Below are 22,616 nucleotides of genomic sequence, written 5' to 3' on the forward strand. Positions count from 1 at the left end.
ATCGGGCTGGTTTATATTAGAATATATTATATACTATACACTGTATGATATAAATATAACAGTAAATATAATTAAAATGGGAGCAAAGCATTTCTACTGATCTGCTACAGTTAATTCGGGTTATATAAAGAAGACTATGCACAATAAAATTTTTTAGAATGGTACTCCCAATAGAAGAGAGAAAGTCTGAAATACAGGATTTAATCCAGAACAACCAAGTATTAGTCTTATCCAGTGAGACTGGTACAGGTAAAACAACACAAGTACCCAAGTACATATACGAAATGTATAACAAACCAGTTGTATGTTCACAGCCCAGAAGAATTGCTGCTATAAGCATAGCTAAACGGGTTTCAGAAGAAATGCATGCAACACTGGGCAAGCTAGTTGGGTATTCTGTAAGATTTGAGGAGTGCAAATCAGACTCAACAATGATAAAGTATGTAACCGATGGTACCCTTATTAGAGATTTCATTAATGATCCAAGTATATCGCAGTATAAAGCAATAGTAATTGATGAAGTGCACGAAAGAACAATAAACATAGACCTACTCCTAGGTCTAGTGAAAGATGCAATTGCACTAAGAGACGACTTAAAAGTAATTATAATGAGTGCTACACTATGCACAAACAAATTTACAGAATATTTTCCCGGGGCAGTGACTCTTCACATTACCAGCCGATCTTATCCAATAGATGTAAAGTACTTACCGGTTGAAAAGGATAATTATGCAGAAAAAACTGTAGATGTTGCCATACAAATAAGTGAAAATGAACCAGAGGGAGACATTTTAGTATTCTTAACTGGAGAGGATGAAATAGAAAACTGCTGCAGGGAGGTAATGTACAGGCAGAGACAGCTCAAAAACAAACTGGTTCCTCTTCCATTGTATTCGTCTTTGCCTATGCATGCACAGAATGCGATATTCGAAAAAACAAATGGGCGCAAGGTTATATTTGCCACTAACATAGCAGAGACATCTATAACAATAGAGAGTGTTGTATATGTTATAGACTCTGGTTATTCCAAACAGAAAATATACGACTCTACTATGCAATCAGAAATGTTATTGAAGTTACTTATATCCAAATCAAGTGCAGACCAGAGAAAAGGGCGTGCTGGTAGAGTGCGGCCTGGAATATGTTACAGACTGTATGATGAAGAGACATATAACAAAATGGAATTGTTCACTATACCAGAAATATTAAGAGGAGAGCTGTCTTCTTTGGTTCTAAAAATGGCCAGGCTAGAGATAAAGAATCTGGTTACATTTGATTTTATTGAGCCACCATTGCCAGAGTCTGTTATTGTGGCATTGAATCAGCTATACTTTTTAGGTGCCATAGATAAAAGCGGAAATATAACAGAGGAAGGGCGGCTTTTAGTAGAATTCCCCCTTGAGCCAAAAGATGCCAAAACTCTTTTAGAGTCTGTAAGATATGGCGTGGAAGATGAGATAATTACACTTGCATCGATATCTGGGAATCTGATTTTTGACAGAAAGAAGTTCGACCTTGCTATAGATCATAGTGACCACTTATCATTATATCTTATACTTAAAGACTATGAGAATATGGCAGAAAAGAGAAGATTCTGTTATGCGCACGGGTTAAACGAAAAGAATTTAGAAAATACACTTAAGTCTAAGAAGCAGATAAAGAAGATTTTAGAAACACTAAAGCCCAAGATACAAAAATATCCTAACATAGATGAATTTAGTGTACAAGAGAGAGTAGAAATGTCGATTCTAGGAGGATATTTACTGCAGACTTCATATTCTTTAAAGGAAAGAGTTGCGAATGTAGCTGGGACTGGCACAAGAGTACAGGTAAGAAGACTAACCCCACCAGTTAAAATGGGAAGAGGCAGGGGGTTCAATACCTCCATCGCGCCCAAATGGATAGTTTACAAAGAGCTTACAAAAATGGACGGAAAGTATGTTATACGTATGGTAAGTGATATAAGCAAGGGAATAGCAGAAAGACTATTCAAGCAGTATACAGCCCGCCTTGAAGAAATACAATTTACACCAGACACAGCTATTGAAGCAAGTAGAAGAAGATAAATTACTATTCACACAAATCCTGCAATAATTCGAAAATAAATATTAATTAGACAATCCTTCAATAAGATACAATACAGAATGTATAATTACATAATCATAAATTATTCACAGTACGTATAGCCGCCACTGTAATAAATTAAACCAAAGATAAAGTATAGCCAGGAGCCACCAGAAATGAATTATTTTTAACAATTAATCATTCAACAGGCCCGAAAACATCCTCAAAGCACTTAATCAAGTCAGCCATTAAAAACATATTGCAGATATTTAAATTTAAATTCTGTGCACTGGCGATGTACTCCAAGATTCTTAGAAATAGCGAATATTTTCATTCTAGTACAGGATTTATTCATTATACGAATATTATAAAGATAAAATCAATAGCCGAAGATGTGTTTGACTTTTCTTGTTAATATCTTTATTGATGCAGTGGCATACCATAAACCCAAAAATTATTCTTCTGTATTTGTAGGTGCAGTAACGAAATCTACTATTCCATTGGTTAATGGATAGTGTCTCTGGCACTGTGCACAGACCAGTGCACCATCATTAACTTCTGTGCAGAATAGGACAGTGAATAAATCAGATATTCTTGTCTGATCGAGTGCAGATTGAATTGAGTTTTCATCCAGAATGCGCTGAAGTTCCTCTGCCGTGTAGAATAAAGATTCTTCTGATAATCCGTTAATGGTGTTATTTTGTTTTACTCCATTAAGAATTATTGGCAGAATAAATTCACTCGTTGCTAGGTCCATTGAGCATATTGTGTCTATTTGTGCTTGCATAAATTCTATTTCCTCTGGGACCATTTGTCTTTCTGTTCTGGTCACTGTGCACCCATTTGGAATTAAATATCCAGAATAGCCGCACACTTTATTCTTGCACTGCAGTAATAAAATTGAAAATATTTTCATGCACTGGAAATCCAAAGGCTATTTAAAATGGAAGACTTTGAAAGAAAACACGTACACAAATTCTATGAAGAGTCCTCAGAAGAATTTTCTGCAACACGATACAAGCCCTGGCCTAAAATAGAGTATTTTTATAGCAAGTATGTAAGAAAAACAGATCTGGTATTGGATGCAGGCTCAGGCAATGGGCGGAACACGTTTTTCCCCGACCGAACGCTATCACTGGATTATTCTTCTGGGCTATTGGGAATAGCTCAAAGAAAACATGGTGGGATGGGGTATATAAGAGGAGATTTAGGAGAGGATTTGCCTTTTAAACAGAACACATTTGATATTTGCATATCCATTGCTGTTATACACCATCTTTCAAGTGAAGAAAGAAGAAAAACCGCGGTCAAGTCTATGGTGGATATGTTAAAAATCGGTGGACATGCACTGATTTATGTGTGGAGTGAGTCACCAGAGAGTAAAGCATCAAAATTCATAAGTATTCCAAACTTAGAAGATGCAAGCTTAGATAAAATAGACAACTTATCAGCAAATGATGTTTTTGTTGGGTGGAAGAGTGCAAATAAATTAAACAGATACTATCACTTATTCAAAACAAACGAGCTAGAAAGTATTCTAAAGGATCTTCCTGTAAATATAATTGAGTCAGGAAAAGACCACGGAAATTACTATGCAATAATTAAAAAGGTGTAATTATACTGCAGTATACGCATTATCTATATAATTACCAAATAGAATAAATAGAATCAGAAATACCCCCGAAATTTACCATCCCTTTATTCCCTAGAGCTCTACAGTGCAACTAAACACTAATTAAATAGATTGAGTTCATAATTTTTTATGAACATAGAAACCATAAGCAAAGAAAAAGAGAGAAGCATTGAACAAATTCTTACACCAAATAAGAGCAATAGCATAATTGGCGCCAAAGACAATCCCAATGTAAATGAAAATATAGACCAAGAAGATTCTTCATCAGGATATTTTACCTATCCAAATAGCAAGCCATACTGCCGTGGTAGAATACACCAAGTAGCATTTTATCTTACAATAATTATGTATATTGTGTTAATGTGCACTCTTCGTATAAATAAAATATACTTATCGTTATACTTTGCCTCACAGGTACTGTTGTACGGCATAAGTGGTACGTATCATACAAAGAAATGGAAAACAAGAGAATCAGAAAAACTATTTCAAAAATTAGACCATTCATCTATATTCCTTTTAATTGCAGGTACACAGACTTGTGTAATAGCAGCAATCAACGAAGTAAACATAGGAGGCACATCTAATATTCTGTTATATCTACCAATATCGTATATATTGGCTATTTTAGGCATGTTAAAGGTATTTTTTATACAGAATATACCAAAATCAGTTAATGTGTCGTATTATATAGTACACGGTGCTTCTGTTATAATATTTGTGCCCATAGAATATGTAAAGAAAGAATTACCGCTATTTGTGTTCAGCATATTCGGAGGTGTATCATATATAATTGGTGGCATAATATACGGAACAAAAAAACCAGACCCATGGCCTAAGACCTTTGGGTTTCATGAGATATTCCATACACTAACGGTTATTGGCAATACATTCTTTATGCTAACTATTGTATGGGCTGATTATAAGGCTGGTCGTATGATCGGGTGAATTTATTCAAAATGTGTGGTATACTTGGGTATATCCAGTAATAAATATGCTGTTCCCTCTGCAGATACTTTTGTATGCATTAATCCTACTGTGCGTGGATGAGTTAGAATATCGGCTATTTTTATAGATGATGTTGTGAATATGGATATTTTCTGTGTGATAAAGTCAATAGGAAATGATTTCTTAGAGGATGTAATAGCAAGTGTGAATATCGCATGTACTGCTTTAATTATTTCCCTTTCCTTTTCTTCTTCCATCTGTATGAATTTATTTCTTCTTTCTGCCTCTCTCTGTTTAATTCTCTCTAATATAGACAGCCCTTTATTTAGACCCGGAGAAGGCTTAGTGCACTCTGTGGTATTTATAATGGGAGCGTTTGGTTTATCTGGGGACTGTTTAGTTAGTTCATTAGATTCTTCCGGTTCAATTCTGTATAATGGGTCTGTGTTTTTAGTATTTATATTACATAATGGACTTTTCTTTTTAAGCGTGGTTTTATCTGTTGTATTTTCTAAACTAATAGCACTCTCGCATTCTTTTACTTTTTTTGTAGTTCTGTCACATTTTAGTTTGTTCTTGGTACTACTAGAATTATCATCTGGTTTTATTATATCCATGCGAATGTCTGGCCAGTCGGTCTCTGGGCATAAACTTGGTAAAGATGCAGTGTGTTTGTTATCCAATACTGCACTCTTTTTAAAATTGAGGTCTTCGCTGATTAGTTCATCAATTGTACGGATTGTTTCTGAATTTGTTTCTTTAACATTTATTTTAGCATATTTTGTACGCACCCAGTCAATTGCTTTCTTTTCACAGTGCATGAGTCTATTTTCTATGCTCACTATGTCTATAATTATAACCGATTCATTTTTAAATCTGCTCTGTGTATACGTGTATATGTCACCAAATATGAGCTTGATTTGTCTATAATGAATTTCGTGTATTTTATCCTTGCAGAGATGGGAGACTGTTCTGGATACGTCCTGCAAGGTATTAGTCAATGTTTTTGTTGAATTAAATGAAATAACAGAGTCAGTTAATGTGATTATTCTAAGCAAAAAAGAAATGCAATCAGGCAGCCTAATGTCATTAGTGGCACGTGTAAGATGCCGCCACCTCAGATATCCAGGTAGATTTGTGTTATGGAGTGAATCCGGTGTCTTTTTGTCTGGGATATCCTTCATAATTCTGTGTAAATTTTTTCATGGAAATACGTACATCCGAATTTGAGCAGCTTGGTTTATCAGAGAATATTCTTATGGGAATATTTGCGTATGGGTTCAGCACCCCATCAAAAATACAGAAAGATGCAATTGGTGTAATTTCTGGGGGAAAGAGTGTTTTAATGCAGTCAAAAAATGGAACGGGAAAAACTGCCACTTTTCTGCTGGGAATGCTCCAGAAGCTAACCATTCACAAAAACACACCGTATATACAGTCTATTGTACTATCACCAACCCGTGACTTAGCCATACAAACATTTAATGTGTTTAACGGCCTTGCTAAGTATATGGGAATAAAGGGATACTGTGCAGTTGGGCAGACTAAAAAAGTATCAGAAGATGTTCATGCATTAAATGGGTGTACAGTGTTATTTGGTACTCCAGGAAGAGTTCTTCACTTATTAAAAGAATCAATCAAGACGTTTAATAAAGTGCACATGGTGGTTTTAGATGAAGCAGATCGTGTGGTAGAGAGTGGATTTAGTCTGCCAGTCAGAGGAATATTTGAGAGGATTAAACCAATGAACGCACAGTTTGTATTTGTAAGTGCAACACTGCCGCAAGCAATAACTGAATTTCTCACTGAGTACCTCCCAGAAGATTATGAGTCCTTTTTAGTACCACAAGAAGAACTTGCACTTTCAAGAATTTCGCAGTTTTACATTAATGTAGTGGAGAAAAAGAAGTTTAACAGACTGTGTGATATTTTCAGCACGGTTTCAATTTCCCAGGCAGTTATTTTTGCAAACAGAAAGGAAACAGTAATGGAATTAGGTAAAAAACTGCAAATGCATGAATTTCCTGCTGTTATAGTGCACGGTGGAATAGAGCAAGCAGAAAGAAACAAAAGAATGTCAGAATTCTTTAGTGGTAAGCATAGAATACTCGTGTGCACAGACGTATGCGCAAGAGGAATAGATGCAGTGCATGTTAATTTAGTAGTTAATTATGATGCTCCACTCTCACCAGAGGAGTATTTACACAGAATCGGCAGAGGTGGTAGATTTGGAAAAACATCGATTGCTATAAGTCTTCTGGAGCCAAGTGAGTGCAGTAAAAGCCAAGCCATATTCAGTGCATTTGGGAAGGCACTAAAAGAATTTGTTATTCCTGAGCCTTCTTAATAAGAATATTTGCATATTTACAACCCGATTTAACCCGAAATACAAAAAAATGAATTAACTTTAAGTATAAAAATTAAATCGTATATATTCTATTACAGAATACGCTTTTATTTGCAATAAACAGGAATTTTTATAGAAATAAAGTATAAATAGATTTAATATACAGAAATTGGAATATATTGGGGATATTTTGCTTTATTATGAAAAGCAGAGCACGCCCGAAATAGAAAACCAGTTAAAATATTCTGAAAGAATGAAACCCCAGAAATAAACGTAAATAAAGACTATTTTAGGTATATATGAAATATTTATACTTTGGCATTAAAACACCATGAAAATAACAGATATTTGGGAGCTATTTCCAATTAGTCTATATGTTTATGGAGTATAAAGATTAGTGCGATTTTCATGGTGTTACAGTGAACTTCTAACACATTAGATGTGTTACAGTGTATACATCTGTGCGTATTCTTAAGAAAGTGCTTATTTGGTATTCAAACAACGTATTATGTCAGATTCTTTGAAACATAGTTACACACAGTGTATATAATAGAACAAATAGACATATAACATGACTATGGGTTTAACTGGAATACCATACGAAGAAATGCTAAACAACTTTATTTTTAAATGCACAGTGCGCATTGCTCTGCTGAACCAAGAAATACAAGAACAGAGGGCTCTTCAAACCGGCAGAGAAGAGAAATACAATGACTTGTGCCAAGCAGTACTACTTCACGCAGATGAGACTAGAAGAATAGTTCAGTATATTAATGCGCTGGACATACCACATAGTGAAAAGGTTTCTCTTTTAGAATATGCCAAGGTGGCTACTTTAGAGAGTGCTTTTTACAACATGGGACATGCACTAATTGAGATGAAGGGATTGCAGGCTATCTCTCAGATAAACACATGCTTTATTCGAAGGACAAGAAAGTTTTGGGTTGACCTAAATAACATAGACACCCTTTGCAGTATGATTATACCACACTTACCTGTATACATATTTGGAGATGATGGCAGTGCCAAAGTATCATCATACATATCAAGTGTGTATTTTGATACGAACAACTTTAATCTGTATGATAGGAGAATTAAGAGGGATCAAGGCGCAAAATCATTACGTATTCGCAGTTATGGCGAGTCATCTATTATTTCTTATGTAGAGCTAAAAACTCATGAAGATGGATGGACTGGAGAAAGAAGTACAAAAAAACGGTTTCTTGTGCACACTAGACTAATTCCACAACTGGCAGAGGGAGTTGATATATGGGACGAAATTAAAACCATAAATGTAGCAGAGCCAGCGGAAGCATTCACTTTATATCAAGAGGTTCTCGACCTAATCAGAAGGCTTTCCCTAAAACCCGTTGTAAAAACAGTGTACAGGCGAACGGCCTTCCAGTTTCCAGAAGATGCATCAATTAGAATATCTCTAGATACACACCTTGCCATGTGGTGTGGTAATGTAGGAAAGCACTTTCCCTATGCTATTTTAGAGGTGAAGCTTGAAGAGGGAAATGAGCAGGACTGGATTCTTGAGCTAATGAACAGTGCGCTTGTAGTCCCTGTTGACAAATTCTCAAAGTACTTGCACGGCTGCTCTGTACACTATCCAAATGTTCCATCTATCCCGTACTGGTACAACCAGATAACTCTTCCGCAAGCTCAAAACATAGAAATTGCCCATGCGCCCATACAAAACATTAGACTATCTAAGATAAACAGAGAAATATCTGAATTATTAGATTATATCAACAAACAATCGCAATACAAAGATACAAACATACCAAGCGCAGAATTACCATCTGAGTCAGGGAGTGGTGTGTATGATAGCACGTCCAGCAGTGACTCATATTCTGAGAGGCAGCCACACGATGTTTTAAATATGTGTTCAGATAATACTGCTACAAACAACCCGCATGGACAGACTGAATTACACCAGAATTTATTACAAATGCGAAACATGCAACAAGTACAAACACAAAATACAAATGTAAACAGACAAACAATGAATGGAGAAGACAGAACAAAAGAGTTTTTCCAGCCAAGTGCTTTAAGACAAACCAATGGGCCAGCTGTTCCGGCAGTTCCTTCAGATAAGCCAGTAACCGTCCCCGTAAGAATTGAACCAAAAGTGTTTTTTGCAAATGAAAGAACATTTCTGTCTTGGCTGCACTTTGCAATTTTTATTGGAGGTGTGGGTGCAGCCTTAATGGGACTTGGGGATGTAAATGCTGCTTTGTCTGGAGTGTGCTTTATCGTGGTTTCCATTATATTTTCTGTCTACGCCTTATATCTGTATATTTGGAGGGCACAAAAAATAAATGAGAAAAACCCAGGGCCATACCATGACCACCATGGACCGATCATTCTTGTTGCAGTCTTTCTTTCTGCTATGGTTACATCGGTTTTCTTCAAGTTCCCTTTAAAGTAATTCTAAGATGCATAAATTATTTTTTCATTTTAACCCTAGCACATGACAAAAAAAAGAAGAAATAATGGAAGATCCAAAATGAACAGAGGTCACACTAGAAGCATTAGATGTGAGAACTGTTACAGAAGTTGCCCAAAGGACAAGGCAATAAAGAGATTCCACATCAAAAATGTAATAGACAATGCATCCTTCGATGATATTAAGCTGGCCTCTGTGTATGAAGACTTTGAAGTTCCAAAATTCTACTACAAACTAGAGTACTGCATTTCATGCGCAGTTCACCAAAGAATTGTCAGAGCTAGGTCCGTAGAGGGAAGAAAAGACAGAACAAACCCATTTATGAAGAGAAGAATGAATCTTTTAAATGCATCTGCATAATAAAGTAGTAGTTTATTTCGCTTATACCGTTTATTTTACTTGTTTTATTTTATGTTTATTATGCCCCAAGGCAGTGCTTTAGTAGAGTAAGAGACTTTCTCCATTCTAATACAGTGGAGGGATCTGAAGATGCCTCTAAAACCTCAATTACTCGTTCGATTGTTTTTACACTCCCTTCTGGGGTATGCTCTAGATTATTCTCGAGCACAAGTGCATGTGATAAGTATTCTTTATAATATGCTATAAACTGATTATTGTTCTGTCTAAAGAATAAGTCGCCCAGCAAACAAAGTGCTTTTACGCTTCCCTGGTCTGCACATTTTTTATAGCACCGAATGGCCTCTTCCTCCCTTCCAAGTTTATCAAAGCATTGCCCTAGTCCTTCATACACCGCAGATATACTTGGGGATAACTCTGCACATTTTCTGTAAAAGTGCAAAGAGTACTCGTGCATCTCAATTGAAAAATATATTTGTGCCATGCTCAGCCATACGCGGTAATCATTATAATTCTTCTTTATCGCAAGGTTGCACGCTTTAATCGCCGAGCAAGTATCTTTCAAATGGAAATACTCCTGTGCCACAAATATATACGCAATATCAAACTCCCCAATAAATTCATCCTGCAGTATTTTTTGAAATTCTTCTATGCTCCCTACATGGTCAGACTTTAATGCAAGTAAATTCCCAGATACATAATTATATATGGGTAAATTGCCAAACCTATCAAACACAGTAAACAATAAACTAGACAATTTTTCTGTGTCCTTTAATGAGTACAGAATATTTGAGAATTGATCAAAATTATACCAACCCACCGATGAGTCAACTACTTTTTCCATTACCTCCAACGATTTCTTTGTTTTTTTATAATGACCAAATACAGCAACAAGTAAAGATTCTTCATAAATAGAAAATTCTTCTGGATTTTTTTCATATTCTTCCATTATCCTTTTAAGCCTCGGAATTAAAATAGACTTTCTACACCCAATGTACAGAATAAATACTCTTTCCATCACAGGATCAGAAATATTTTTAAGAACACTATCACAGTCAGTGGCAGTAACACTATTACCAAGTAATTTGTAAATATCCCAGAAATAGGGCATAACCTTAAGTAGTACACAAAGTACTTTCTTATACTTATCTGATGATATATACTTCTTCTTAGTAAGAATCAGTAAATATATCAGAAATGGATCTGTGAATAATTCATTACTGATTATTACACCTTCATTACTTAGCTCTACTCTATCGAGTAATTTATCTACCTTGTCATCTTCATAATATATTCTGTCTATTTTAAACCCAGGCTCTCTCGTGTTCTTTATGCTGGTAAGGATGTATACAGAATAATTTCTTAAGAAAACTTGTGCACTCGTGCAGCAGGTGCAGTAATTATATTCTATCTTCATAGAAGTACATTCTGTACATCTGAGTATAGAATACACTTGGTAATATTCTTTCATTGCGAATAGATTCACTGCCCGAGACATTTTCCCTGGGGGAATTGTGTACGCCGATTCTACTGCTATATTTATCTTGAACAGAAATTCCAATGGGTCGTATAAGCACCGTATGAATAATTCTTTTGTGAATGCGTTGATTCCTTCTCTTACCTCTGTCATGCACTTATAATAATAATTTTATAATTAATTCAATGGAATTACTTTATTCTGTATAAGTAATAAACAATTTTATATTCGGGTTATATCGGGGTATATAACATAAATTATTACTGAGTATACGAATATTCAGCTATTATTTATAATATTATGTGTTATAAGTACTGTATATTTAATGCACTATATGTAAAATAAAGAATACTTTTTATGTTTATACCGGTAATTAATATAATATTATAATCATAGTGTGATAAGTAATAAATACAGAGTATTATTAAGATAATACTGTTAAGAATAATAAGGAATAATAATTTGTGCAGAATTAAATACACAAACAGTAAAAACAACTATTATATTATAGTCATAGTGTAATAAGTATTGAATACATACGCGTATATGTATATTAATTGTTATTAATTATTATGGTATGGTTATTATATTCTGATAATTTATAAGTAGACTCATAATAGTATACGCCATAACATATTTTATTTTAATTAAAAATTTAGGGTTATATCGGGTTATATGAGTGAAGTATCATCTGCATATATACCGCACAGACATATAAATAAAATGTGACAGAATGGTTGTTTATTCTTCTTCTATGGGAAGATTTAGTGTGTTGTACTCCTTGCATACTTCTTTATACAGAAGAGTGTTTATAATTTTGAGCTTCTCAACTACATCTGTTAATTTTAGATACTCATCATTCTTTTGTTTTATCTGATCTTCTAATATTTTGACTCTTTCCTGGACTGTCAGTACATCTTTCTTTGACGTACTCTTGGTGCTTGGGTGACTCTCCATCCTGGAAGTATTTCTCTCCTGTTCGTGCGGTGCCATGTTAATGTTTAGCTGTAAAATTTTACTTTCTTTCTTTAATTTTTAGCACCCTCCCAAACCCGACAGTTCTTGTTTCATCCCGGAGTGTGAATATCCCGGTCCTTTTGCTGGCATTGTACACCTCCAATGGAATCGGAATGTTCACAAATATCTCTGCAACGAGTTTGTCTCCTGTTTTTGCGAATTTAACTTTAAGTATTTTATCGCCTTCTTTTTTGTACAAATCCCCAATTGAAATGGGGACTTCCCTTGCCCCCATATGCATAACTGCCATATACCCCTTTGTAATTAGAGATTTGGCATCTAATATGCTTAGTGCTGCCATGAAATAGTTTGAGTCTACTGTTTCTGCGTACTCCAGGGCTGTTATTACATCGCCTGAGAATATTTCATCGGTTTCCTTTATTTTAATTCTGGCAGTTTCTCCTGAATGTACTCTTTCCACTTCCTCCTCATCAATTGTTATTGAAATTATGTTTATCTTTCTGGCGCCTGGGTACAGCTTTACTTGTGATTTATCAAGTACACCCCTTTCCACACGGACAGTTATAAAGTACCCGCCCATCTCCTTGGATGCATCTGATATAGAAGCGTACAGAGGATCAGAATTCCTCCTGGGGATGTCAATTGAATCGATGTACTCAAAGAAAGATGGACCAGTATACCACGGAGCCACTTCGGATAAGTTGTTCTCTTTTATGTTGTGCCCTAAGAACCCACTAATTGGCATGTAAACCACATCATTCTTCCCAAAAAGTGCGTGCAGAAGTTTCTTTGTTGACTTTATGATATGATTGTACCGATCCTCTGACCAGTTCACTGTGACATCGTCCATCTTATTTATTAGAACACATATCCTTGACAAACCAGATGCTTTCGCTAAATAAATATGCTCTCTAGTCTGCCCACCCTTCTCAAATCCGGCTTCAAACTCGTTCTGCCGTGCAGATATAACAAGTACTGCAATGTCTGCCTGATTCACTCCAAGTATCATATTTGGAACGTACATTTTATGCCCGGGTGCATCTAGTATCTGCACGGTAGTCTTATCCGTATCAAAATATGCCTGGCCTAGCTCAGTTGTCTTTCCTTTATCCCGCTCCTCAGGATTACTGTCAAGTGCCCAGGATAGATACCAACTCTCCCGATTCTTCTCTTTTGATTCTTTTTCATACTTCTCCAGTGTTCTTTTATCAATCTTACCTGCAAGGTATAATATCTGCCCACCCGTAGTGGATTTCCCTGCATCCACATGCCCTATAAATATCATGCTTAATTGCTTCTTTTTAATTGATATATTCTTAATAGACTCCGTCAGTCCGTCCATGCACTAAAATATTCTAAAAATTTATTTCCGTTTATAATGCATGGCTTAATAAAAATGAAATGTAAATTTAAGAGCCGTACAGGCATACCAAATAATACAGTACACCAACCGGAAATAACCTAAATTTAATACAGTTACGTACTAATAATGCATTAAAACCAGAATATAATGCCATAACGTACAATTATTAATCAGAAAATAATCATAAATCCAGTATAATATGGACATAACCCGAAATCACACTGATTGTGCTTGAATAAACATTGCGCATGCGGTGCATGTGATAATAGTACGGACATTCTCTGCCAGGATATTATAATTCATGTTTTAATTATTCTGCTGTATGAATATTAAGTAATTATGGTTTAGACATACTGCATGTATATATTATATTTAGAGTGTGTTTTGTGTTTTATTTCTTTATTTCAACAGGTTTAGTGCAGTGACTCTTTCCCCGTTTCTTCTATTTATAAGAACGTCTCTATATATCTTGTGGTTTATATTAGTACTATTTGAAATGTACTCAGAAATTGGCATGCTTTTAGGCTGAATGTACGTGTCTGTGTGAGTCTCCTCTTGCTTGGGATATTTTCTTGTTTTTATTCTTTTACGCTTCTTTTCTGTCTCTACAATCTGAAATGCTTCATTTCTTACCTCCTGCACTTCCATTTTCTGCAAATTTTTGCATTTCTTGTGTTCGTTATAATATGCCAGTAAATAGATGTTTATAATGTGCTTGGCTGGTTTTTCATTTCACTGCACAACCCGTTAAGAAATTATTATTTTATGGCAGTGGGTGTGTCTAACCATCTGTGAGCTTCAGCACTTTTCTTTTTAAGCAGTACGCAGCTGCTGTTATCAAAACAACATACATGACAAACAGAACGGCCATGGATGCGTATATAGATACAAATCCATCCACTAACCCTTGAATCCTTGGTGTGAGTGACTCCACTCCTCTGTAGTGCAGCTTTATCATAATATTATATGCATGCCTAGGCGGGGATATATACTGTAGATACGCCAGCACACCTATAATTGATTCTGGGTCTATATCTGTTCCTGTAAGCATATTTATAAAGTACGACATTGCTGGGAATATAGCAAGAGCAATCTCAGACGTATCAACTAAAGATGCAACAAGCACTCCAAGCGAGTGCCCTGCGGCTCCAAGTAATAAACATCCCAGTAAATGCGCAACAGACCCAATCCCAGACAGATAAAATATAATTGGAGTGCCTACAAACGGATGCATGCACGTAATGGCGAAGTCCACCACTATTTTTGATATAAAATACGGAAGGAATGTATAATAGTTAGAGCCGTACTCCTTGACAAGAATTTTCCTATCTGAGAACAGAATAGAGATGGCACCATATGAAAATGACCCAAAAGTAGCCATTGTGATGGTTCTATAACACCCTATCACATTGGTCTCTATTTGGTGTGGCTTCTTGCTAGGTATATTATACATAAACATTCCTGTTATAAAAGATACAAAAAGAGCATGCCCCATTTTTGCAAAGAGGTACTTCTTGTTTCGTAAACTGCACAGAATAGTGCGAGACAGAAGTACTTTACTCTGATATAAAAAGGCACTAATAGTGAATTTGTTATTCAGCTGATTCAGTGAATTGCTGGTGTCTGCGTATGGTGAGTCTGGTGTTCCCTGTGCCTGCAGCTCTTCTTGCTTCTCAGGTAATTGACAAAGTATTCTAAAAAGATGATCTGCGGGGTTTGTGTATTTGGGGCAGGGCATGCCCAGTGCAGCAAGTGACCGTACACATCCACTGGGTGACCCAGAGTATGCAATTTGCCCCTTCTTCATCATAATCACATTGTCAAACATATGGAAAATATCTGATGATGGCTGGTGAATTGTCATTACAATGAGTATTCCTGTTCTAGCAAGATTTTTAAGATGAACAATCAATGCCTCTGATGTGTATGAGTCCAACCCACTGGTTGGTTCGTCTAAAAAGATTATATCTGGCTTAGACACTAACTCCTGTGCTACTGAAAGTCTTTTTCTTTCTCCTCCTGAAAGACCGGCCACACCCTCTATTGGATCTCCTATCTTTGTGTCTGCTGCATGTGCCATCCCCACTTCAGCTAATAACTTGTCTGCTAGCTCACTAGGATTGGGCTCCTCTGGGGCCTTCAGCCTAATTGTGTAACAAAGCATCTCTTTTGCTGTAAGTACAGGATATAAATGGTCTTCCTGATGTACATAAGCAACCCTCTTCCTAAGCTCTTTCTGCTTGATCGGCTGCCCATTTAATATTATTTCTCCCGTACTTTTTTGCTTCCTTCCAGAAATTATTTTTAAGTACGTCGTCTTCCCAGCGCCAGATGGTCCAAGAATAGCCGTCATCTCCCCACTCTTGAACGACTGTGTTATGTCCCTTAGTATGTTCTTGTATGTTATGTTGTTGAATGAAAAACAAATTGAACAGCTCTTGGTGCCCATCCTCTCTAATGCACTTATACTGCTGGATTGGTCATTTGAAAATGTCTGTGTCTGTGCATTTTCTATGGAATTCTCCTGAACTGCCTGCTGTGCTGCACTTATGGCGGGACAGTCTCCTTCTTCTTTTCTTTCTATTTCTATCGCGTCTTTTGGTGTAGATGTATCTACCTGTAGCATAATAAATTTTTTGTAAAAGTTTTAGTATAATAAATTCGTTAAATTAAATCTTTTGTTTATTTATATGGAATGCCAGCAGACACACAGCACGCCAGACACGGTGCACTTTGCCTGTGATGATGTAAATAGTAAGCCTACAAGAGAATATTTGTACAATGGAGAGACTGTCTGTGTAGAAGGAGTATTTGATGGTGTAAAACTATCACTGTATAATGAGATAAACCCTAACCCAAAATCACCTAAGAAAGACTCTCGCACGGATTTAGACAGTCTCAACCCAGAATGTTCTCCCGTGGAGGATAATGGGCCTCAGGTGTGTAATACTGCTCTGGACCCACATAATATAAATTATGAAGAAAGTAGTAGTAATATAAATTTACAGTCTATTGAAGGACAAGTATGCTCTGGGTATGAGTATATTACTGGGAATAGGCCGTATTGTATTCCGTGCTCTGTGGTTGCAGTTAAATTTGAATATTTAGAATTTTCAAAGAGCATTGAGTGCCCTGAGAGTTATTGTCTCTCGAATGTGATAAACAATGCGGAAGAAGTTGTTCTTAAAAGTGAAATATTTTCTGTGGTGCCTCCATTCCAATTAATTGAAAAAATCCAAGGAAATTATATTTTAGTCACTGCAGTTCCTGATGGAGCACTTTGTTCCTCTTCTTCTGATATCCCTGTTATTTCTATAAATGGGAGAAGAATGGTGCATAAAGAAAATGGTGTGTATAAGATCAAACTATTAAAAATAAGTGATTGGAGTGTGCCCATATACATATCTGCTGATTTTGGGCAGATTCATTATACAAGAAAGTCCTCTCTAGTACTCCCGAATGACTTTATGTATTCAATAGGGCTTAAGCGGATAAAGGAGAAGTTCTTTATTAAACTAACTCTGTGCAGAACCCTGGCTAATTCATATAAAATCATCATTATGAACCCATTAATGGGAGATGAGTATAGTGAGCCTGTGGAAACCCTCCATACAAACTCATTAGAAGATGCGCTTGATGTGGAAATGTTAGATGAACAGTCCATAGATATTTCTGTGCAGGATTTATTAGTGGGTGCACTAAAACATGAAACTATAATTGACTCTCCAGATACAGTCACTGAAATACTCCTGCAAATACAGAAAAAGAGTTCTTTAAAAAGAAACCATCTTTTTTCAGCCAAAGTAAATGATTTTCCGATTGAGTTCTTCATCAAGATATAACCCGAATACCCTCTAATACTGAAATATACTTACATAACCAGAATATATTTCATATTTATTAGGTATTCTACCACTGTAAATATAAATAACCCGAATAAAAACTTATTACACCCAGAAATAACCAGATCTAGCCCGAATTTCAATCTTTTACCCCATATAATTTCTACTGTACGTAATAAAGTATACTAAACTACCTCTATGCATATTTCAAATTATCCATATCCTGTATGCATTTTAATAGTTATACAGAAATTCTTAATTATCAGACGTATTGTATACAGAGTATATCTTATGCTTCACGTATATTATATTGTATTTTATACTCGGACGTATTCTGAATATATTTTATATTCCTGGCGTATGCTCTTATTAGCTAAAAAATTTATTAAATTCAATTTTCTTGCAGTAATGAATAATGAGCACTCTTTAGCTGAAAAAACAGTAGTTGACCTCCTGGATAAGTTTGAGTCCAAGAAGTACCAAGAATTAATTGAATCTGCATGGAATGTTCTTTATACTGTGATTATACCTTTCAATATAGAAGGTATCCACCTTCTTCTGTCTAACTACATAATAATTCTATCACAAGCACTCTCCATTGAAAGCATAGAAGATGAAGCAACCCGTATACTCTCTGTTATTGACTTAATAATCCACCCAAGAAAAGGAACCATCATAGAAGGAAAGAATGAATTTGACGATATAATAAATGAACCAGTAGAAGCCCCATCACCAGATAAAAATAATGATTCTTTAGACAGTGATAAGACTAAAAAAGTAAAGATTTCTATTATAGAATAAATTAGAATTAATTTTATTTCCATGAATAAAAATAAAAATGTACATAAATGGATTTATTCGTGTATGTTTTATGTATTTTAATATTCAATAACTTAGGCAGTATAAAGAATAAAATACTGACGTATCATGGACTTAATCACCGTATATAAACTGACTAATTATTGAAAATGCTTAAACTCTGCATATCGTATATATTAAACATAACAACTAAAAGAGACAAGAATACAAAAATCCCTGTTATAACAGTGGTGGCAGACAAGCACAGTGGAGTAACCCTTATCTTTCTCTTTTTGCACACAGCAGATATTTCATACTCAACTAAAGAAACCAGTGCAATTACACCCGGGATTATATTCAGAACACTCTTAAAGTCGCTCTCTGGGTACGCATACCTTATGAAGAAAAAGAATGCATGCGATAAAAGCATAAATGGATACTCAAAAGACACCGTAAGTGAATTAGTCACAATAAATGACAGCCATGAATTCCCCAATAAAACCCCAGGGATAATTAAAATCAGTGAGAATAAAACAGAAATGAAAGTTTTTTCAATCGGTCTGACTTTTTTTATATTCTTCTCAGAATAATTATCCCATGCAATCATGGTAAGCACCACAGAAATACTTAAAACAATAAAATTTAAAATACTAAATGCACTCTTTTTATACAGCCTATATACAATAATATAATTATACATAATAGCCATACCGTACAGCAGTAGATGAACGAGTGTTTTAACGTATAAAACAGACTGTTTATACAATAACTTATCACTAGTGGGTTGCATACCCCATGCACTGCCTGTTGGAACAATAGTAAATTTAAGTTCATTACTTTCACAGGCACCTCCCCGTCCTGGTCCTCCCATTGGCAGATGCATCATTTTATGTATAGGATACGTACTCCTTTATATACTCATTAATATGTATATCTTAAGGCTAATTTCTGTTATAATAAGTCTATTTTCTATTATGAGTAACTATTTTATAATTCAGGTTATTTCTATTTTAATATAACCTGAAATTCACATAAAATAGAATATTCTGATACTGCCATAATTACATAACTGTATAACAGAAGAAATCTATTCAATATTATGTTTAATACCATAAACAACCCGAATAACACGAATTATAATTAAGTATATTATATGGTATACATGTACACCTATAATACTTTATACGCCTGAAATGCGCCTGAAATGCGCCTGTAATGCGTATGTAATGCGTATGTACTATGCCTAGAATATGCCTATAATACACTTGATATGCTTATAATATACCTATAATATACCTATAATACACTTGATACGCCTATAATACACCTATAATACACTTGATACACCTATAATATACCTATAATATACCTATAATATGCCTATAATATACACTAGTGACATACCTATAATACACTTGATACGCCTATAATATGCCTATAATACATTTGATATATGTACTATGTCTGTACTATGCCTATAATATACCTATAATACACATGATAACCCGAAGTATAGCCTGTCTTACTGCACACTCTCTGTAAACACTCTTTTTAATATGCCTATACACCGATATATTGTTGTATATTTAGTCTATTCTTACGATAGATCCTTCTAATTCATGCAATTACCCTTAAGTTTAATTTAAATGGATCTAGATGCGTATATTGCATGGTCTCTCTGCCATACTTAGACAAATTAATTATTTTTTGAAGGTATTTAAAGGCCTCGCATTCTGAGTTTCAGTGTCCCGGAGAGCTGCTTCTCTTTCTGGTGCAGTGAAGTTATAAGTGGTGTGCTGAGAGGTGCAGGAGAACCCGACAATTCGACACTCGGGCGGGGTCTTCTACTATCACATCCCTTCGGGGGAGCCATATGGGTTAGATTATGCTCCAATCTTTTTATTAGGTAATTCGACGCATGTTACTTTTTCCCTTGATGCTTGTACATCTAACATTTAGAACCGCTGCGTAGTCTGCACCGACTTAATAAGGCACTAGCGCGTACATGAATTCCCCTTCCTGTACCTCTACCACAGCACACTGCTTATAACTTCGCTGTATTGGATTATACTATATCACTGGCATAGGCGTAATATATATGCGATATCTGTGTAGTAAGCTGGACCTCAACTCGCGGTAAGCCGCTGTATCAATTACATATACATATGTTTAGTAATGATTTACTGTAAGCAGACAGTACAGTGCAATCCTCATGTACACAGCCAGTACACCTATTATTAAATAAACGGCTACTCCAATCTGTCTGCTATTTATAAGGCAGTGCTTGGCTCTGCTGCTCTACCCCAGCTGTATAATATCCTCTGTCCGTAAGCCTCGAATGGCTTTTTATTTTAAATTCTTATTGAAATTCGGGTTATTTGGGTTTACTCCTTGCACATTTACACTCAAACCAGTAATAATCCATAACCAACCATAACCGGAATAATCCGAATGCAAATTGCGTATAAGAAGGAATAGATTATATTGCATAAATAATAACCCGAATTAACCCGAAAGTAATTTATTATTGTAATTAGCAGTGTATACAGTAAATAGTCAAGTAATGACTAAGTATAACCCTAATTGTTTTTAGGGGATACACATTTTACAATTGGTGTGGGAGTACCCATCCGCATTACATACGAAATAGATGAGTCTAACTGTTTTTTCTCCTCTGGACTAAGTACGCCTGAGGATGTTTCCTGAATGGTCCCATCTAAAATATTCTTTGCACGGAGTTTCTGGAAAAGAGGACTCGTCATTAAATTCTCAAGTATCGCACCTGGATCAGGAACTTCATTCGAATTACCAAATGGTTTATCATCAGAAGATACGTATACATCCTCTGTTTCATCATATGCACTTACATCCTTATCCGACAGAGTATGCTCAGCAGCTAAAAAAGAAGATACCCCCACAGACTTCCTCAGATTGAATAAAAGATCTGTGAATAAATGAGATTCAGTACACTCACACGGTGACCCTTCTTTTAAATCTTGTATGGCGTACGTAATAAGGTCTTTTACATACCTGAGTACTTGGCAGTAAAGTGTGATTATTTTTTCTGTACGCGTATTATTTTTATTCTCTTGGAATAATGTGTTTATTACGGAGTAGTATAATTCAGCATACGCATCCTGGAATGATTCAGTGCGTAATAACCAGTAGTTCATTATAGGGCACGGTGAAAGGGCTTCTGCCACAAGAAATTCAATTACATCTCTGTGCATATCAACAGGATTAGGATCAGCAGTGGATACGTGAAATTCAATATTTCTTGAAATAGTTGTTCTCCACTGCTCGTGTAAATGATTTCTATTCTGTTTAAGGTAGAAGAATATAAGAAGGGGAGAATATGACGAACATTTCATATACGCAGTGTTTTTAACAATGTCTATAATTTCCCTAATAAACTCTGTAAGTAAGAATGTCATGGGGATATCTTGGTTTGTCTTGAATATTTTTGTTTCTTCTGTAATAGGAGACAGTTCACTTACGGCTTGTGGTTTCTGATGCTCAGATGGTTCTTTAATTAGTGAAGGTAGCTCATTTGATTTACGATTCAGTTCAGATGGGTTCTGATTAGATGGGATTTGTACAGTGGCTGCAGAACCCGAATAACCCGAATTTAAACCACTTCGATTTGACTGTCTCTGCCTTATACTGGGAATAGAAATAGAAATAATTTCATCCTCTGATGAGGCAATTAGAGTACTTGTAGAGCACATAGAGCACATATTTATCACTATCTTAACAGGGGCTAGTGCTAATTTAAGTGTTGCTTTAGATGTATTCTTTACTCTACGGCCGACTGAATTTGCACTTCTTTTTATACTCCTAAGAAGCCCAGAATGATTTGGTCTTTCTGATTGATGGGGTGTGCTCTGTGGAGATGTCATGTGATAATCTGTACGGCCTCTTCCTTATTTATGAGTACAATCTGAAACATAAACAAACTGTTGCTATAACACATTTGTATCGGCTCTATGCAACTGTTTATCTTAAAGGATTCTATTTGCACATGTCCCAGTAAAGGCAAATAAACAGTACTGCATACTCCTGTAACATAGTTTCATAGCGTACACTTCCTGCGGTGTACTAGTCCGTGTACACATGTATTATAACCCGAACACTCATAAATTCATGAATAAATCAAGAATATTGTACTACTCTTCACATAATTTATCCTTTATATACGATAATCCATACACAGCCAGAATAATAATATATTCTATTATGCCTGGTTTATGGCTATGGCATGACTAGTTTATGTGCTTATTATGCCTGTATTATAGTGTGCGTATTATGCCTAGCTTATGTACATATTATGCCTGTATTATATGCGTATTATGCCTGG

General features: G+C 35.6%; 18 protein-coding genes across 18 annotated transcripts; 8 read left to right on the forward strand and 10 right to left on the reverse strand.

The window, feature by feature from the left end:
* Nucleotides 1-158: 158 nt before the first annotated feature.
* On the forward strand, nt 159-2,118 carry NEPG_02126 (ATP dependent helicase; the record flags this gene model as incomplete). Its single annotated transcript, XM_013204499.1, has 1 exon — nt 159-2,118. The coding sequence occupies one exon, from the start codon at nt 159-161 to the stop codon at nt 2,064-2,066; it is 1,908 nt and encodes a 635-aa protein (XP_013059953.1). The 3' UTR covers nt 2,067-2,118.
* A 289-nt stretch (nt 2,119-2,407) lies between these two features.
* Nucleotides 2,408-2,980, reverse strand: NEPG_02127 (uncharacterized protein; the record flags this gene model as incomplete). Its single annotated transcript, XM_013204500.1, has 1 exon — nt 2,408-2,980. One exon carries the CDS (start codon nt 2,978-2,980, stop codon nt 2,519-2,521), a length of 462 nt encoding a protein of 153 aa, XP_013059954.1. The 3' UTR covers nt 2,408-2,518.
* A 16-nt stretch (nt 2,981-2,996) lies between these two features.
* On the forward strand, nt 2,997-3,801 carry NEPG_02128 (uncharacterized protein). Its single transcript, XM_013204501.1, has one exon. The coding sequence runs from the start codon at nt 3,008-3,010 to the stop codon at nt 3,677-3,679; it is 672 nt and encodes a 223-aa protein (XP_013059955.1). The 5' UTR covers nt 2,997-3,007; the 3' UTR covers nt 3,680-3,801.
* A 25-nt stretch (nt 3,802-3,826) lies between these two features.
* NEPG_02129 (uncharacterized protein) lies at nt 3,827-4,702 on the forward strand (the record flags this gene model as incomplete). Its single annotated transcript, XM_013204502.1, has 1 exon — nt 3,827-4,702. One exon carries the CDS (start codon nt 3,827-3,829, stop codon nt 4,640-4,642), a length of 816 nt encoding a protein of 271 aa, XP_013059956.1. The 3' UTR covers nt 4,643-4,702.
* Nucleotides 4,270-5,826, reverse strand: NEPG_02130 (uncharacterized protein; the record flags this gene model as incomplete). Its single annotated transcript, XM_013204503.1, has 1 exon — nt 4,270-5,826. The coding sequence occupies one exon, from the start codon at nt 5,824-5,826 to the stop codon at nt 4,645-4,647; it is 1,182 nt and encodes a 393-aa protein (XP_013059957.1). The 3' UTR covers nt 4,270-4,644.
* Nucleotides 5,827-5,846: 20 nt separating this feature from the next.
* On the forward strand, nt 5,847-7,254 carry NEPG_02131 (uncharacterized protein; the record flags this gene model as incomplete). Its single annotated transcript, XM_013204504.1, has 1 exon — nt 5,847-7,254. One exon carries the CDS (start codon nt 5,847-5,849, stop codon nt 6,987-6,989), a length of 1,143 nt encoding a protein of 380 aa, XP_013059958.1. The 3' UTR covers nt 6,990-7,254.
* Nucleotides 7,255-7,560: 306 nt separating this feature from the next.
* NEPG_02132 (uncharacterized protein) lies at nt 7,561-9,426 on the forward strand (the record flags this gene model as incomplete). Its single annotated transcript, XM_013204505.1, has 1 exon — nt 7,561-9,426. One exon carries the CDS (start codon nt 7,561-7,563, stop codon nt 9,424-9,426), a length of 1,866 nt encoding a protein of 621 aa, XP_013059959.1.
* A 42-nt stretch (nt 9,427-9,468) lies between these two features.
* NEPG_02133 (ribosomal protein S26) lies at nt 9,469-9,804 on the forward strand (the record flags this gene model as incomplete). Its single annotated transcript, XM_013204506.1, has 1 exon — nt 9,469-9,804. The coding sequence occupies one exon, from the start codon at nt 9,469-9,471 to the stop codon at nt 9,802-9,804; it is 336 nt and encodes a 111-aa protein (XP_013059960.1).
* A 15-nt stretch (nt 9,805-9,819) lies between these two features.
* Nucleotides 9,820-11,431, reverse strand: NEPG_02134 (uncharacterized protein; the record flags this gene model as incomplete). Its single annotated transcript, XM_013204507.1, has 1 exon — nt 9,820-11,431. One exon carries the CDS (start codon nt 11,429-11,431, stop codon nt 9,863-9,865), a length of 1,569 nt encoding a protein of 522 aa, XP_013059961.1. The 3' UTR covers nt 9,820-9,862.
* Nucleotides 11,432-11,987: 556 nt separating this feature from the next.
* On the reverse strand, nt 11,988-12,278 carry NEPG_02135 (uncharacterized protein). The gene has a single exon (XM_013204508.1). The coding sequence runs from the start codon at nt 12,269-12,271 to the stop codon at nt 12,020-12,022; it is 252 nt and encodes an 83-aa protein (XP_013059962.1). The 5' UTR covers nt 12,272-12,278; the 3' UTR covers nt 11,988-12,019.
* NEPG_02136 (elongation factor 1-alpha) lies at nt 12,278-13,598 on the reverse strand (the record flags this gene model as incomplete). Its single annotated transcript, XM_013204509.1, has 1 exon — nt 12,278-13,598. One exon carries the CDS (start codon nt 13,596-13,598, stop codon nt 12,294-12,296), a length of 1,305 nt encoding a protein of 434 aa, XP_013059963.1. The 3' UTR covers nt 12,278-12,293.
* A 420-nt stretch (nt 13,599-14,018) lies between these two features.
* Nucleotides 14,019-14,267, reverse strand: NEPG_02137 (uncharacterized protein; the record flags this gene model as incomplete). Its single annotated transcript, XM_013204510.1, has 1 exon — nt 14,019-14,267. One exon carries the CDS (start codon nt 14,265-14,267, stop codon nt 14,019-14,021), a length of 249 nt encoding a protein of 82 aa, XP_013059964.1.
* Nucleotides 14,268-14,400: 133 nt separating this feature from the next.
* NEPG_02138 (ABC transporter ATP binding protein) lies at nt 14,401-16,245 on the reverse strand (the record flags this gene model as incomplete). Its single annotated transcript, XM_013204511.1, has 1 exon — nt 14,401-16,245. The coding sequence occupies one exon, from the start codon at nt 16,243-16,245 to the stop codon at nt 14,401-14,403; it is 1,845 nt and encodes a 614-aa protein (XP_013059965.1).
* Nucleotides 16,246-16,309: 64 nt separating this feature from the next.
* On the forward strand, nt 16,310-17,655 carry NEPG_02139 (uncharacterized protein; the record flags this gene model as incomplete). The annotated part of the gene is made up of 1 exon (XM_013204512.1): nt 16,310-17,655. The coding sequence occupies one exon, from the start codon at nt 16,310-16,312 to the stop codon at nt 17,459-17,461; it is 1,152 nt and encodes a 383-aa protein (XP_013059966.1). The 3' UTR covers nt 17,462-17,655.
* Nucleotides 17,656-17,659: 4 nt separating this feature from the next.
* On the forward strand, nt 17,660-18,262 carry NEPG_02140 (uncharacterized protein; the record flags this gene model as incomplete). The annotated part of the gene is made up of 1 exon (XM_013204513.1): nt 17,660-18,262. The coding sequence occupies one exon, from the start codon at nt 17,660-17,662 to the stop codon at nt 18,260-18,262; it is 603 nt and encodes a 200-aa protein (XP_013059967.1).
* Nucleotides 18,263-18,310: 48 nt separating this feature from the next.
* Nucleotides 18,311-19,145, reverse strand: NEPG_02141 (uncharacterized protein; the record flags this gene model as incomplete). Its single annotated transcript, XM_013204514.1, has 1 exon — nt 18,311-19,145. The coding sequence occupies one exon, from the start codon at nt 19,143-19,145 to the stop codon at nt 18,417-18,419; it is 729 nt and encodes a 242-aa protein (XP_013059968.1). The 3' UTR covers nt 18,311-18,416.
* A 576-nt stretch (nt 19,146-19,721) lies between these two features.
* NEPG_02142 (uncharacterized protein) lies at nt 19,722-20,406 on the reverse strand. Its single transcript, XM_013204515.1, has one exon. The coding sequence runs from the start codon at nt 20,130-20,132 to the stop codon at nt 19,977-19,979; it is 156 nt and encodes a 51-aa protein (XP_013059969.1). The 5' UTR covers nt 20,133-20,406; the 3' UTR covers nt 19,722-19,976.
* Nucleotides 20,407-20,767: 361 nt separating this feature from the next.
* On the reverse strand, nt 20,768-22,158 carry NEPG_02143 (uncharacterized protein; the record flags this gene model as incomplete). Its single annotated transcript, XM_013204516.1, has 1 exon — nt 20,768-22,158. The coding sequence occupies one exon, from the start codon at nt 22,156-22,158 to the stop codon at nt 20,839-20,841; it is 1,320 nt and encodes a 439-aa protein (XP_013059970.1). The 3' UTR covers nt 20,768-20,838.
* Between the last annotated feature and the right edge of the window lie 458 nt (nt 22,159-22,616).

The sequence above is a fragment of the Nematocida parisii genome, assembly GCF_000250985.1.
Source record: "Nematocida parisii ERTm1 unplaced genomic scaffold supercont1.5, whole genome shotgun sequence".
Taxonomy (NCBI): Eukaryota; Fungi; Microsporidia; genus Nematocida; species Nematocida parisii.